General features: G+C 40.4%; 2 protein-coding genes across 4 annotated transcripts in view; both read right to left on the bottom strand.

Moving 5' to 3' along the window:
• Nucleotides 1-1,108: 1,108 nt before the first annotated feature.
• rsbn1 (round spermatid basic protein 1) lies at nucleotides 1,109-8,531 on the bottom strand. Of its 2 annotated transcripts, none has more exons than XM_085442913.1 (7): nucleotides 7,920-8,531; nucleotides 6,899-7,551; nucleotides 4,373-4,510; nucleotides 3,284-3,426; nucleotides 3,026-3,193; nucleotides 2,803-2,911; nucleotides 1,109-2,689 (listed from the first exon to the last, which is right to left on the bottom strand). In XM_085442913.1, exons 1-7 carry the CDS (start codon nucleotides 8,461-8,463, stop codon nucleotides 2,153-2,155), a joined length of 2,292 nt encoding a protein of 763 aa, XP_085299039.1. In that variant the 5' UTR covers nucleotides 8,464-8,531; the 3' UTR covers nucleotides 1,109-2,152. The 2 variants fall into 2 exon arrangements, with proteins under 2 accessions (XP_085299039.1, XP_085299041.1); XM_085442915.1 differs by having other exon boundaries at nucleotides 6,899-7,533.
• A 377-nt stretch (nucleotides 8,532-8,908) lies between these two features.
• The window catches only part of magi3a (membrane associated guanylate kinase, WW and PDZ domain containing 3a), a 106,616-nt gene continuing 100,447 nt past the window's right edge, over nucleotides 8,909-15,077 (bottom strand). Inside the window, exons 18-22 of one of the 2 annotated variants that reach the window (XM_085442755.1) lie at nucleotides 13,916-13,994; nucleotides 13,566-13,703; nucleotides 13,266-13,404; nucleotides 12,881-12,973; nucleotides 11,899-11,964 (exon numbers count right to left, since the gene is read on the bottom strand). In XM_085442755.1, the coding sequence (XP_085298881.1) occupies nucleotides 12,921-12,973; nucleotides 13,266-13,404; nucleotides 13,566-13,703; nucleotides 13,916-13,994 (409 nt within the window). In that variant the 3' untranslated portion in view covers nucleotides 11,899-11,964; nucleotides 12,881-12,920. Of the gene's footprint in view, nucleotides 11,965-12,880; nucleotides 12,974-13,265; nucleotides 13,405-13,565; nucleotides 13,704-13,915; nucleotides 13,995-15,077 lie in introns of both variants that reach the window. The other variant, XM_085442754.1, reaches the window with a different exon arrangement.

Genomic DNA, 15,077 nt, shown 5'->3' with positions numbered 1-15,077 from the left:
GCTCAGGAGTGGCTGAACAGATTAAAATGTCCAAGGCATCGACTGGGCCTCAAAATTTCAGGTTCGAATATAATTGTGCATTTGTGAGATGCAATAGTCTGATCCCCAGAGACCACAGACACAGACCCTTTGGGATTGCTGACAGTGCTGTGCCAGGAGCTGCATACTATGAGGCAAGTAGTTCTAATGTTGTGACAGATAGCAGTATTTTTGGACCAACCCTGTGCAGGCGGGGGGCGGGGCTTACACTTTCTGACGCCACATAGGCTACGTTCACACTGCAGGCGAAAGCGCATCAAATCCGATTTTTCTGACCCTATGCGACCCATATCCGATCATGCTATGACAGTGCAAGTCCGATATTTTCAAATCCGATCTGGGTCACTTTCGTATGTGGTACTGAATCCGATACATATCCGATGTTTTAGAAAGCGACTGCTGTTTGAACGGTCATGTCGCATTAAATCCGTCTTTTACGTCACCAACACAAGACAGACGCCAATTCTCAGCGCCGGAGAAGCGCCCGAGAAGACATCGCGAACGCTTCCTGGCCATCCCGTGTAGATGTCAGTGAAACTGTTGGGAAGACAACGTTGGAGAAACGTGAACATTTTATTTGTACTGTATAATCTGCAGATTCTGACAGAAATCTGCAGCTATCCTTTGAAGCACCGCTCCTCTCTAAAACAGCAATAAGGATAATTATTAGGTTATTTACATTATTATGTAAATAACAAAATAACTTAAAGCAAAAATTGGGAAACGTAAAGTCCGAAGTCTTTATATTAAGGGCCATCTGTCAAACAATACTGTTTGGTCTGGGTCTAAACAGAGCGCGTTGTGTGTGAAGTCTTCTTTTGCGCATGCGGGCCGCTTTGAGCGTTCACACCAGAGCGCCTTTGCTGTAGCATTTTATTTGTAGTGTGAACACGCAGACAAAAAAAAATCGGATTTGAGCATTAAGACCTGCAGTGTGAACGTAGCCATAGTTGCAACCACGTCAAACTCACTACAAAGTGCCTTCTTCAGCATAATGACATTATCAGCTAACAATAAGAGTGTGAATGGAATTTTAATTAAACTGAGACTGAAAGACAGCTGCAACATATTCCCAGCAATAACAATATAATATTTACATTCCAAATTCTGAATACAAACTCCACACATGAAGAAAAGAGTCAAATTGTTATTGCTAAGCGCAATAGATGTGATTCCTTAGTCACTTAGAAGTGCTTTTACAATTAGGTCATAATCTTAAATACTCATCACTGGTTATAAACCTGTGTTTATATGTTAAGCTCGATATTAAGAAAATAAATAAATATCAAAAAACTGTATTAACAGTAAGAAAAAGGCCCTGTATAAAATGTTTTTTAAATAAAGAACTGCCTTAACTTCAACTTATGAAGCAGACGAGTAAGATTTAAGTGCTTGTAATATATTGTATGTTGCTTAGTTTAAAGGAAATTATACTCAAGTTTAAAAGACGGCATTTGAAAATAATAAAAGTAATAGCTAATTATTATTTCCATAGGCATGATGAATGTAAAAAGTCAAATTCTTCCCAAGCTTTTAAATCAAATAAGAAAGGCCTGGCAGCACTTTGACAACTCAGTCTATCAATGAGAAGCCACAGTATTCTTAAGGTAACATTAGTTCACTTTGCATCGGTCACTGAAACTAATAAAAAAATAAAAAAAAAAGATCAGTATCATGCTTCTATACTTACATTTTTTAAGCTTCTAAATCGATCCACAAGCATTTTGCGACTTCAATTCTTCCATGATATGGAAGCTAAACCAGCTAAACATTCAACATATATTAAAACATGTGCATGTGACAAATTATGTCAGTCTAAAAAAATAATAGTTTCTATACATCATACACAGCTTCTGAATAAAACAGTGAAGCGTTACAGTGAATATGAGAGCAATATAAAATAAGAAATTGTATTATACAATCCCATTAAATTATGTAATTGGACTTACGGGAAAACATGTGACTACATCATAAACAACATTTGAAGATTAAAAACAAAAGCATGAACAATAAGTTAAGTCGAAAAGCTTCCTGATTGACAAAAATGTCAGTCCAAGTCCAAAATTCCTTTACAGGGGAAATATAGGTTGTGGGGGTAGATGGGGGCATAAGGTCATTCAGGGAAGTCTGCAGTGTGGCCATGAGCTTTCGGAAGGCTGGGCTCTTTTGAAGGTGTACATCCAGGGCGGACTGGTGCTAAGAAATGGTGGGGATCCTTGTATGTTGTTGGGAGGTGAGCAGATTTAGCAGGCTGTGGAGGGGCTGGCTGGGTTTCCTGGGAAGGTGTTGCTGGCCTCTGGAACTCAGGTTCTTCGGTTTTAGCCACCCCACCCTGGATGTTGTCTCCCTGTGGTCTTGCACAGGGGGTTATGGAGGCATCAGGCCTCGCAGGGGAGGAAAACGACACTCGACCAGAGGTGGGGCTGAGATCGTTGGGTTGCTGCTCCTCCTTTGCGGTTACGTCTTCTGAATGGTACTCTTTGAGGCGGATGTGCCAGGCGAGGCTGCAGACTGCAGACACGGTCTTGAATTGGTGGATGACGTTCCTTGGGATAAAGTAAATGTCATCGTCACACAGCTGGGCGCGGATATAGCGAATGCCTTCCCTCCTCAGCTGGTTGAGCTTTGCATCATCCACCCATTGAACACACTGCACAAAGAACGAAGACACATAGCGGTTTTATTTTAAAGCAAACAAAAAAACCCCGCTATAATATAAAAAACAAAAAACAAAACACATTGCTATAAAGCCGCATGTCTCACCTGAGCTACTGGAGGTTCGTACAGATCCAGCTGCAGCCTCTGGACAACTTCATTGAAGTCCCCAGCATCAAAACACACTACATCTTTGGTTATACGTGGTCGGTTATTCCTGTAAGAGATTTTAAAAAAGAAACAAAGTATATCGAAAAGTTACTTTCCCACTTCACATATCATGATGCATGAGGTGCTGCTATCGCATCATCTTTATTTAAGAGATACTCACCCTTCTCCGAAATGCACTGCTTTCAGTACACCGACAGCAGCAGTGCTCTGCCAGTCAAAACTCTGCCCAATATGATCAGCATGGGCCTTAGTCCGGTCTTCAAAGAGAACCTCCCTGGGTTCACTGGTTCTCGGTAGGTAGTGCAGATTTTTTACCTCATTCATGGACCTGAAGAAACACACAAGAACAAGAAAACCAGAGGTTACATCATGAGTACTTTGCCTATATACACTGATAAACCCACAGATGAACTTGTACCTGCGCCGTTTGAAAGGAGACTTAGGCATGTCAGCAGTGGGCACCATCTGTTCACCTGGTCGGACCCACATGATCGGCCCATCATCACTCTGAGAGCGACAGTCCAGTTTTAGACTAGAGAGGGTTCCCCATGGGAGGGTCATCTGTGATGATATACACAGACACAAACATTAAGAAACATCAAGGCATCAAGTTTACCTTGATATGCATCATATTACAGCCTATTAAGCATATGCAATTTGCCGATGAGCCCTGTATATGCTGGGTAATGCTGGAGGATGGTGGTAACAACTTGTAACCAGTAGGAATGTGTTAGCACTAGATCAATCAGAGTATTGGTACTTCTTAACATTCCTGACAGCAACATACTGTATTCAACATCTTCAAGTCTACGGCCCAGAACGTAAGTACTGCAACAAGTTTTTGCTTCCTGTACTTTAGGCTTCGAGCATATTCAATTTGAAATAATCATTGGAAAGTCAGGTTCAGTTTTAGAATCACTTTAAATACACAGTCCCTACCATTTAGGATTTCATAAATAAGGCCAAATGAAAAAAATTGCCATTTTTCATATGCAATATTTTGCTTTTTGCAGGCAATAATTTGCTGAAGTATTCAGGACTCTATATTTGTATTTTCTGTGCTCCATTAAGCTTTCACTAGAGCCAACATCAGTTATTGTTTGTTATGCAACACAATGCATGTTGTTCTCAATTTATTTGGATGAATAATGGCACACATAAGGCTCTAGTATACCTCTGGATTCATCCGATTTCTTATGTTAGCATTAAAATAATCACTTAGTGCTAATGCTGGGTGACCTAATGTTTACTGGTTAGGGCACATACAGCATGAGAAGGGTCCAACTGCAGCCTTACAGAACCAAGTAGCTAGTTTCACAGTACTTTGTTCCATATAGTTAGAGTAAGCAGTAGGTTGTAGAGTGCTGCAGCAATGTATGCATACTCTTGTCCCACTTCTTTAGCATATGGTACACAAAACAAAATTGTTACAAAACCTAAGTGCTGTGTGAGCCATGTAGGCAGACTACAAACTTCCATCTATTAGGACTCTAATATTTCCTCTGACCTTGAGAAATGGTGACTCTTCCAGCATGTCCAGGAAATCTGGGAAGTAATCTCCAACTTCCTCGTCAACGGCTCCAACCAAGCTGATCTGCCTCATGGGTCCTGCTCGATAAGTCCCTGAACAGTAAGTCCGATTCACCTAGGACAGCAGAAATTTTACATATATTTCAGGGTGTGCGCTACAGTCTAACTTACTGTCTTTGTATACTGCATTTAGACACAAAACAAATGACTGTTAAATGTCAAAACCCGAAGAAGAATGGGCACTCTCATATCACAGATTAATGATTGTGACAAAGCTTCAGTGACACTTTATGGCTAACAGATTCGATTTACTCAGTCACACATCACCTGGTAGCATATTCAAAGGAGGGGGAAAATCCATACACAAGTCACTCTAATGGATTTCTGGCCCGTGTGTGTCTAGCCGACACTACAGACCGTAATCTGTGAGTCACACCTTTATTTGTAGAAGCACATAAATGCATAGAAAATATACTAGACTACAGTCATTGTAGCAAAATGATCAAACGCTTCATGAATCACAGACGTGATCAGCAACATAAACACTGCTGTTTTATGTAATGACCTAGTAAAATTCTGTAGTAAGTAAAAACAACAACAAAAACATTTTGTGCATTTATGCAGTGGTGAGACGACAAACTGCTGAGCTCTGTATCCTTTTCAGCATCACACATTTGCAGATGTACTGACACAGTTTCATCTTTCTGCAGTTAGGAATCAATTTGCAACTAGGGCTAAGTATCGTCACTGATTTCTAGAATCGATTCAATTCCGATTCACAAGGTCCCGAATTGATTCGATTCGGGGAAATTTTGCCTCAGACAGTCTGAAATATTATAATTCGGATCACTTATCAGTACATATCAATATTTTTATATCTATAAAAAGAAAGTTGTGAGACTTTATCAAAGGTGTAAGCATCACAGCAGATTTGTGTCAAAGTAACTGAGTATAAAACACAGAAAAACATGAAGGCGGTTTCCTGGTCTGAGTTTTTATAGCAGATGACCTTAAAAATATTGTGCAGTCAAAAACGAAGTGAAGCAGAGCAAAGTTACAGAGGTTTGATTAAAGACACAGCTAAGCCTTTTCCAATTTTGCATAATTTTAAAAAGTTTACATTTGTTCAGTATTGAACGGCAGAAATGAGGCTTTCTTGTCAGAAGTAAGTAAAACAACCCAAAACAAAACAAAACAAAAAAAAACAGTGGCCGACACCATAGACTGGTGGGTAATAAGTAAGCGAATAATGCAAAAAACAGAGATTTTTAGATGGAAAACTATTCCTGAGAGAGAGAAAGAGAGAGAGAGAGCTCATGAAGTGGGATTTTATCGTGGTGGAAGCAAAACAGCAAAAGTAAGAGGAAATTCGGGACAATGTTTATGTAAAGCGTAGTTTGGATCTTCTTTTGCTGCTGGTTCAGTTAATATTGTTTGGAAAGAGATCAAACCTGCAGCTTCAGAATCAGCGCAAAAAAAGGACGTAAACACAAAGCGCCCGCCGATGGTTGTAGAAAGTTCGTGAGGTTTAACTTGAGATTCTGGCATTTCGGGCAAAATACATTTATATTTAAAAATCGATTCAGGATTTTAATGAATCGATATCACATTATCCAAGCCAGAATCGATTTTAATCGATAAATCGATAATCAAAACCCACCCCTATTTGCAACGTCATGAAACAACTGTGACTGTAAGTGCCCTATGAGAACAAACGCAGCCAGCCACCAGCAGTTTATCAACTTAATGAGAATATACATTAAACACAGACAGCTACTGAGAGGCAAATATTTTTGTACCTCATTTAAGATCGTGGCTTTTGTAAGACTTGCTCTGACTCACAACAATATTGATTTTATCTAAAATTTGTTTTCGGTTTTAGTGTATCGCATCTCACCAGAAAAAGTATCTGCACCTGATGTATAAACATTGGTGGAGTGAGGGAACTCATTGCCCTTATGGGCGATGCTATCCATTTCCACCATCTACAACTTAAAAACACTCAGTCTGATAGTTTTCGTTCATGACAGATAATCTCAGCTGTAACCTGATTTACTACATTTATGTTTTTGCATCTCTGACACAAAAATGTTCTTAAAAACAAAACAAAAAAAACCCCAAAACCCAACATATTCTGCAAGTTTAAATTTGCTCTTCCCAAAACTACCCCCTCTATAAATCCACTTATGCTCTGATATTATAGCACAAGAAGTTTTGTACTGTTAGTTGATTAAAACCAAGGAATCTTTACACTAAAACATCTATTAAAAGCAATATATATTTAACATTTAGTTAGTTCCATTCATAATGGAAATTACTCTTTTCAGCCTTTTTTTAAAAATAAAATAAAATATTTTAAACACAAATTCATGCTGATCAGCATCTAACCACTCTGCTCACCCCAAGCAGTGTCCTGTACTGTATTTGTTTATGGAAGTCACGAGGGATTCTGTTTACATTTTTTGTGTTATGGTCAAGAGAACCCTTTGCCCTTTTCACATACCTGAGACTGAAAGTTGGCAATAGTGGTAGTCTCAATGTCTTTCTTGCCCATTATCTCCATTTTGACCGGCGTGTTGGGGAAGTTGAAGGCAAAGTAGTCCAAGAAGTCCGGTAGGTATGCAGCTGCATTGTGTACTACTGACAAGGCATATGAGGCTGCACCTTTAGGCTTTTCGGCAAAAGCCAGCTTCAGAAATTCCTGGGCAAAGCACTCCATCTCAGCCGGACTAAGACAGGCCAACTCGTCAGCATAGGCGTGCAAGATAGACCCCCCACCATTGGGTTGCCTTTCCTCGTGTATGAAGCGTCCATATCGTGTTCCTGTCTGGAGACAGGAGCTGCGGATGTAGTGGTCCTGGTGGGAAAAGAAGGGGGCGTGAACCTGTTTGAGAGCATGGAGGTGGGCCGGGTAGTCGACAGCATCTCTGCCGGGATGGTGATTGCTTTCATGCTTAATGCTGCCAGGCAGAGAAGGATCTTTTCCAACCCCTGAGCATACAGTCTGAACGGCTTTGTTGTGCATGTGTCGAACCTTCTTGACACCTTGCTCATCCTCATGATTCTTCTTCTTTTTTTTCTTAAGGAGATATTCTTCTAGTGTTAAAGACTTGCCATTCTCATTGTGAGGCCTTGGCTCTACAAGTAAATGAGCAGCTAAAAGTTAGAAAAGAAGGATGTGCATAAAAAAAGCTGTGTTTAGCTCTGTTCTTTAGTCAACCCATAATGCAGCAGACTAGCAATGATGATTAAAGGGAGGTTCGGGGACATATTTTCTGTAAGTTTTACGTATTCATTGCTTCTTTTTTTCTTATTTACTATCAAAGGATATACACTAGGTCAGTTGTATAGCTACTCTATAAATTGCACTACTTAACAGCAAACATTACAAATTGTTGTAATCAAAAGACTCACACATTACATGCCATTACTTGTCATTCAGATCCCCCCAACATCCATCTTCAAATGCCAACAGTCTTTAAACGAAAGTAAATAAATAAATAAATGAAAATAGCAAAGCTCACCCTTCTTTTTCTTCAGTTCGGCGTGTTTCACATTTGCTTCTTCATTTTCCTTCTTCAGCTTTAGTTTCAGGTCCTTATCCCTGGGCTTTTCTTTGAATTCCTGGGGCTTGGCCTTGACCACTTTGAGAGGCGTGAAAGTGAAGAGCGCAGGTGGCTGTGAAGGCACCGTTTGCTTCTTCTGTAGCTGCTCCGGCACCTTTCGCGGCTGAGGCGGAGGAAAAATCGGCTTCTTCGTGCCGTTGGTGAGGCTGTGATTGTGATGGTGGCTGTGCAGGACGAGCTTGTCCGTGCTGAAGTTGTGGGGCTTGGGATTTTGCTGCAGCTGATGCGGCTGATGGATCCGGTGCTCGGCATGTTTGTGATTATGATGGTGGTGATGGAGCTTCACGTTTTTCGCTTCTTTTTCAGACCTCTCCCGTTTGTCGGCCAACGGTGACAAGTCCCTTTTCTTTTTCTTCTTCTTCTCTTTCATGAATCGCTCCAGACGATCCCTTACCATTTTGTCTTCTACTTTGGCACGGAGCAAGTCGACCTGAGCTGCCATCTTTGCACGTACAGTAGTCAACAATTTAAAGGACTCTGGGTTCCTACTGCGCAGGTCCCCGACAATATGTAGTCCTCTTGCCGTTAATTTGTAGTTCCCTTCGCTGATTTGAGTCCATTGCGCACGCGCAACGCATTGATCTGTAGGTAATGTAGTTTAAAGACGGCGCATGGCTGCATGGGAGTTGGAGTTTGGAATGTACTGAATGCGTGCGGCTTTGCACGCACTCACCTCCGCTCAGCTGACGTAATGGTTAACCCACTGGAGGCGGAGCTTTTGCGTTTGCAGCGGGTGAGAGCTGTGAAGTAGCAATATTACACGCCACAACGATAAACCACTGTAACCGACTCCAATTTGAGGTAAAAATATATATATTTTTTAAAGTTGTCATCATAATGCAGTGGCACACCCACTAGAGGCGTAAAAAGAGGACAAAACAAACATGTTGAATCAGTAAACCTTTATTTATCAGTGCATGAACAAAATGCCATGACCAGATTATTATTATTTCTTTTGAACCACTTTATAGCATTTCCTCTCAGTTCCCTTCCCTTAAAAAAATAATGAAACAATTTAGAGGATTTTTTTCCTGCATGAAGGCAAATATTTATACAGGTGCTGTACAATTTATAAACATTTACAACTACCATGATGTAAAACTAAAAGTTTTTTTTATATATTTATATATATATGTATATATGTTGGAGCAATACAAGGCCACAGTATCATACATGGTAATGGCATGAACAGTAATTAATACAGTATCGCATCATAGTCACAATAAAGTGGACAATAAATTAAGCAGTGGTCTTACAGACCCACAGATGCATGTATTACTGCTTCACATCCTTATGGGTTGGGTTCAAGCAATAATTTGCTTGTGAACAGCAGTGTATAAACCACTAGGTGTCTCTACTCCACAGGAGAAACACTGGAACGATGCTACATTGTCATTTTAGAGCAGGGCAACATATCCCAATAACTTTTTTATTACACTGAATTTATTAAAAAAATAAAGTTGACAAACCTTAGATTGTAATTTCAAGCCAGACTCCTAAAGAAATGGTACTGCCAATTTCATGCACTATATGTTCAATCACCAAAGGGTGACTATTTGGTGAATTCTTCAGGCATCTTGCCTATAATGGAGCATAATATTAATACTATACTACTTAAATCATGGGGGTCATGTACTAAAAATAATGATCAAAAATAGATATTTGTGTTGGAACCATCTGTTTTTGTGCCTATATTTATGGTTAACAAAAAGACATATCTTCTAATGTTTTTAGTAAGTTAAAAGCCAGATGTCTCACTTCTTACAGTCAGCCTCTGTTAATTCAATTCATGTATAATATGAGTCGATATATGTGTAACCACTTTGTTAAATGAGATATGTTTCATTTTCAGTATAGTCGATGCTACAGTGATATTTAAAATACACAGGCCTACAAGTCAGCTTGTATACGTACACGCAGGCAGAGGACCTAAAATACAGAGCTGTGAACAGTCAGCAACTTTATGAATCAGGCTTGAATGAAATTAGATGCATAAACTGCAGTCTTTGAATATATTCTTTTAGATGGAGATGCTTATCTACACGTTCCATTTCTACCTTGCCTCATCAAGTCCACGTGAAAAGTGAAATTATGTGTACTAACTGTTCTGTGTACATTTAATTTCAATAAATTACATTATGCTTTATTTTCATTAACACACATATAACAAACATTAGAACTATAACCACAAGTATCTGGTCTGCTGATTTATGCATATAAAGCTCCAGGGTAGTCTTTCCATTCTCTGATCTGCTAAGGGAATTCATGTCTTCGCATGTATGAATGCAGTCACACTCTAGTCGGTCTCAAAAAACAAACCATAAAGGACTTACAAGACAGTTTCGCTTTTAAGACAGCGATCAGAGAAAATCACAAGTCTCAGTTTTTAAAACATCCATTTGTGACAGCAACAGTGAGTTAGTCTCACCTGGAAGAAAAGCTGTGATTGCATGTGTATGCCTTTAAACCTTCAAACGTGACACACGTAATAAAAAAAAACAACCCCAAAACAAACAAACAAAAAAAAATCTGGATCCTTCATCGTGGTGGGGAGGAGAGCAGTTTATCCAAAAAACCCACAAACAGTCTCACAGTGAGTGCAATTAGGAGCAGCTTCTTTATATTACCGGAGTCTCTGATTGGCACAAAATAGACGTCATTGTTACTTCCAAATACCACACTCAGAACCCATCTGTTACACACATGCTTACACATCATTATACAGTACAAATTCTCATGTAGGTACAACGTGTGTCGGATCAGATATCAGCAGCTTGATGCAAACTGATGTAGGCAAAGTGGTTGGAGAAAAAAAAATAATCAGGAGCAATGAGAAGCTATGTTGCTGGTTGCACAGTGATCTGCTATGTCAGACATGTCTAAAAAAAATAATCCTTCAATTCTGAATTCATGTTTGTGGCTCAGCTTTTTCTTTATATATGCAGAGTCCTGGCAGGGTTTCAGATATCTGCATATGTGGTGTCCACCCGGGACTGGATCTTGGCAGAACTGGGAACTTTCCACGGGCCCGGGGTGATGGGACCCTTCTTGCTGGAAGTGTTCCCATTACAGCTGGGGTCTGGGATGCTACTGTTTGAACCTCGTGGGTCCTTTTTATTCACTTCTTCAGTTGAACCATGGTACTTGCCATCTCGATGTTCCTTGTCCCGTTTGTCTCTTGCGGTCTTTCGGCTCAGTGTGCCACCATCAGCGTCTGACCCCACCCTCTCCCTGTATGCTTGGGAGTTGGATTTTTGGACCAGTGCCTCTTGCTCAGCCCTCTTTGCCTTTCTGTAGTAGTCAGTGGTTCCCCAGGTTTTGTCTCCACTCTCTGTAGCTCCTCTTTCCTGCCAGTAAGCTGAATCAGTCTGCTTGTACCTCAGGTCCTTCTCTTCTCCAGAGGCAATATTGGGCTTTTGGCCAGCTGGGCGCCTGGGGCTGTGAGGCTCCTCCAGGTTGCTCAAAGGCACGGCAGGGTCACGTTCCCACTTGGAGCCTCTCTGTCCCTGGGCTTTTCTGTCCTTGCTCATGTCCTCCAGGGATCCGCTGTGGCCTTGGTCTGTTTTTCGAGGGCTCTGGGAGCGATCTATGTGCTCCCTTTGGCCTTCAGTGGCTCTTTTGGGGCTACCATTTGCGGAGTCGCTCCTGCTTGTTTTATTGGTCTGGGTGCTTGGGCTGGTGGTGCGCTTATGGTTAGGGTCAGAGAGCTGCTGTCCTCTTGGTTTGTTAGCCTGCCTACCATGCTCCCTCGCAGCACCAGGGGACCCACGTTCTATGCCGTCACCCCCAGGGAACTCATCAGGGGCAGATATTTTGGGTGAGGATGGGGAAAGTTCAGAGGTAGAGAGGGAGACAGAGGATGGAGAAGCTGGAGATGACTGCCCATCAGATACAGAGAATCTGGGAAAGCTTGAGGTTGGAATGGTAACTTTGTCCTTTGAACCTACAAAGCAAGCAGCAGATAGTAAGAAAAAAGTTTGAGCTAAGCAAAAAAACTGCTATGTGAAAGCAAAGAAACTGCAGAAGCTAAAAAAAAAATCATAACGAGATATTTTTTGCACATTCAACAAAGATTAAAGATGATTAAATAAGTCATACAATAGAAGCGCGATATGCTCAGTTTTTGGAAAAAAGATTTTTTCCGTCTACCACACTTTCTGTAATAGTCCTTTGTAATAGCCCCCTCTAATATATTTGCCTTGTTTGAGATGTGTATCAGCTGACAACGTAGCTATCAATGAAAAGGTGCTAGAGTTCACTCAGCACTGACGTTTCAATTTTCCCCAGAGCTGATAAGAACTGCACAGCTGTAGTTGAGAGCAGATATATGCAGCAGAAAAAAACAGAGAGAGAAAAGTGAGCGTGATGGACTTAGAGGTGCTGAAATGAGCTTTTGGATTTCTAAGAGCAACAACTCATTCAAATAATTTGGTCTTTGGATTGAAAGATTGATGCCAGTGAATAAACACAGATCCTTTTACTACTTTTCCACTCACTGATCAATATCTGGTTAAGAACTTCTCTCCAGGCCTCCATCTTCACTCAAACTAAGGACGCAGTGAGTGTTCAGTGGCATCTTGTTTTGTAATACCCTTAAAAAATAACCTGTGGGGCTCAGAAGCCTTCCAATGCTCCTGCAGGCCTGTTTGTTCTTCTAGGACTCACTGCTTTAGTTCAGCCCTCTAGATAGTCTGGTTATACTGTAATACATTAGGTTATTACTGAGCTACAACGAACTGATCTATTCAGGCTGATCATGGGGGATGACATAGTGGATAGAGAATAACACTTTAATTTGGGAGTTAAATCACTCTGAAAGGAGAGTTCTAAGACAAAAGTAGGTGGAGTACAAGGATTACCAATGTTATTAGGGACAGACCAAGAAAAGCAGTGAGGCCTTTAGTGATGCTCTGGTTTCATGTAGAAGCACAGGGTGGAAGAAGAGTTCAGACCTATAGAAGGAAGAGATAAAAGTAGAAATAGACAGCCGTGCTAGAGCAGAAAACAGAGAAAGCAAGGCAGATAAAGAGCACAAAAGGCAGATCCAAATAGCAGTAGTAAAACAGAATGAGAAGAGAGAAAAGTCAAGAAAGCTTGCAACACATGCATGAGAAAAAGGAAACTCGGCACCCTGCTATCTAGCATATCCATACAAAAGCTTCTCTATATGTATGACTAATAAGCTATTAAGTAGATCTATATGCAGCGGCGACAACATGCACGCAGTGCTCTGCAATAACTCACTGTGATCCGGGACCAAGCCCTGGCCAGGTCGGAGAAGTAGATGAACTTTATTGCCTCCTGCTTGGATCAGCTCAATTGCCCGAGTGTGTGTAATGCCCTGTGTGGCCTCGCCATTGATCTCCACTATTTGATCTCCAACCTGACAAATAATAATAAAAGAAAAAAAAATCTATTAACATTAACTTTTCCACTGCTATGGGCAGGATGTCTCATTTTGCCCGAGGTACAGTGCTCTGTGAGAAACTCAAAGCTTTGATTAGGAACTATTGCACTTCAATAAAGTGGAGAAAGAAAACATACATGTATCCTGCCATCTTTAAGAGCGGGTCCCTCCTCGGCCAGTCGAAGAATGAACAGCCCCATGTTATACTCTTTCCCTCCTCTCAGGCTGAAGCCGAAGCCCCTCTGGCTGCGTTCCAGCTCCACCACAAAGCAGCCCTGTTGTTCACAAGAAAGATTGTGAGCTTTTAAGACTGAAGCAATTGATGCAAAATCATTCCTGAGGTGGAAATGAATCTGGAAAATCTATTACTTGGTTGATATATATCACGATCAAGAGTTTCTGGGGATCAATTGACACCAGGGCAGAATGACAAGATTACAACCATAAAATACTACAACTGGGGAAATATAAACATCAATGGCCTCACCTGCTTAGGGCCCGATGGAATGAGAGTTCCTGTCCCATCTCTTGGTGAAAGATGATTCTTAGCCTCGGAGTCACCATTCCTACCCCAGAGAAGATGCATTACAGTGTAATTTACTATAATATGACACTAAATATTTACTATATTTAGAAAACAATATTTCAAAGACATGAAATAGACGTCGTTTATTATGAAAATTTGAGTCAGTAAACAGTTATTCTGACGAGGTAGACTGTGATATGCGCAATATTCCTACCAAAAATAATAAGAAGCAACTATGGTGGCAGTTTAAAGGTGAGGGAAACACAGCCCTTTGTATAACCCAGGTAAACTAGACGAGTATTAGCTGTTTGCTAATCCACTGGCATTTATAAAGGCCAATAAATGAATACTAAAAAGAAAAGAAGAAACACCCTTTAACCATCGTATGAGTGTTGACATCGCAAGTCTATCAGAGGGCACTCTGGCAACCAACATGCTTGAAATGCCACAAACACAACTGATCCAAGCAAACTGGGCAGAGCATAAACGAGTAAATAAATAACGTAACAAATATCAGGGGAATCTGTTTATGCCTCAAGTGTCTGAAAGGAAAAAAGAATCGATCGAAAATATATCAGAATATCAGGATTTTAAATCACTAAAAATCACACACACATATACACGGACACACTAAAATATCAACATTGGCCTCAAAAATCGAATTCTAATGAAAACCCATAAAATGCATGTGTTCGGTGCTCTCGTACATACATGCCTGTACCACCAGCTTATTCAAATGTAATATTAGTAACAATGTTTTTATGCATATCCCATTTTAAATATAGAATCAGAGAGCAAAAACAAAAAAGGAGAAAAGGAGTCTAATTCTGTTCCCTCTCTGCTGTGTCCAGTGTGAGATCCACACATTAGATAAGATAAGATAAGATAAGATAGAACTTTATTAATCCCTCGGGTGGGTTCCTCTGGGAAATTCGATTTCCAAAAAAGCACAGCACCGACAGAAGTTACAGAGTTATACACACACACATATATATAAATACAGAGACAATATAAATAAAATATACGAAGGGGATAAATAGAATAAATAGGAATAAAAATAAAAATACAAGTGAATTGCACATTTCAAGTATTGAGTCTATTGCACCGTTTACTCCTCCTTCAT

The sequence above is a fragment of the Copadichromis virginalis genome, linkage group LG20, assembly GCF_057382275.1.
Source record: "Copadichromis virginalis isolate Kocher_CV1m ecotype Utaka linkage group LG20, C_Virginalis_male_GT1.1, whole genome shotgun sequence".
Lineage (NCBI taxonomy): Eukaryota > Metazoa > Chordata > Actinopteri > Cichliformes > Cichlidae > Copadichromis > Copadichromis virginalis.
The sequence above is the reverse complement of the archived record's forward strand: the minus strand, read 5'-3'. Positions and strand labels throughout refer to the sequence as shown.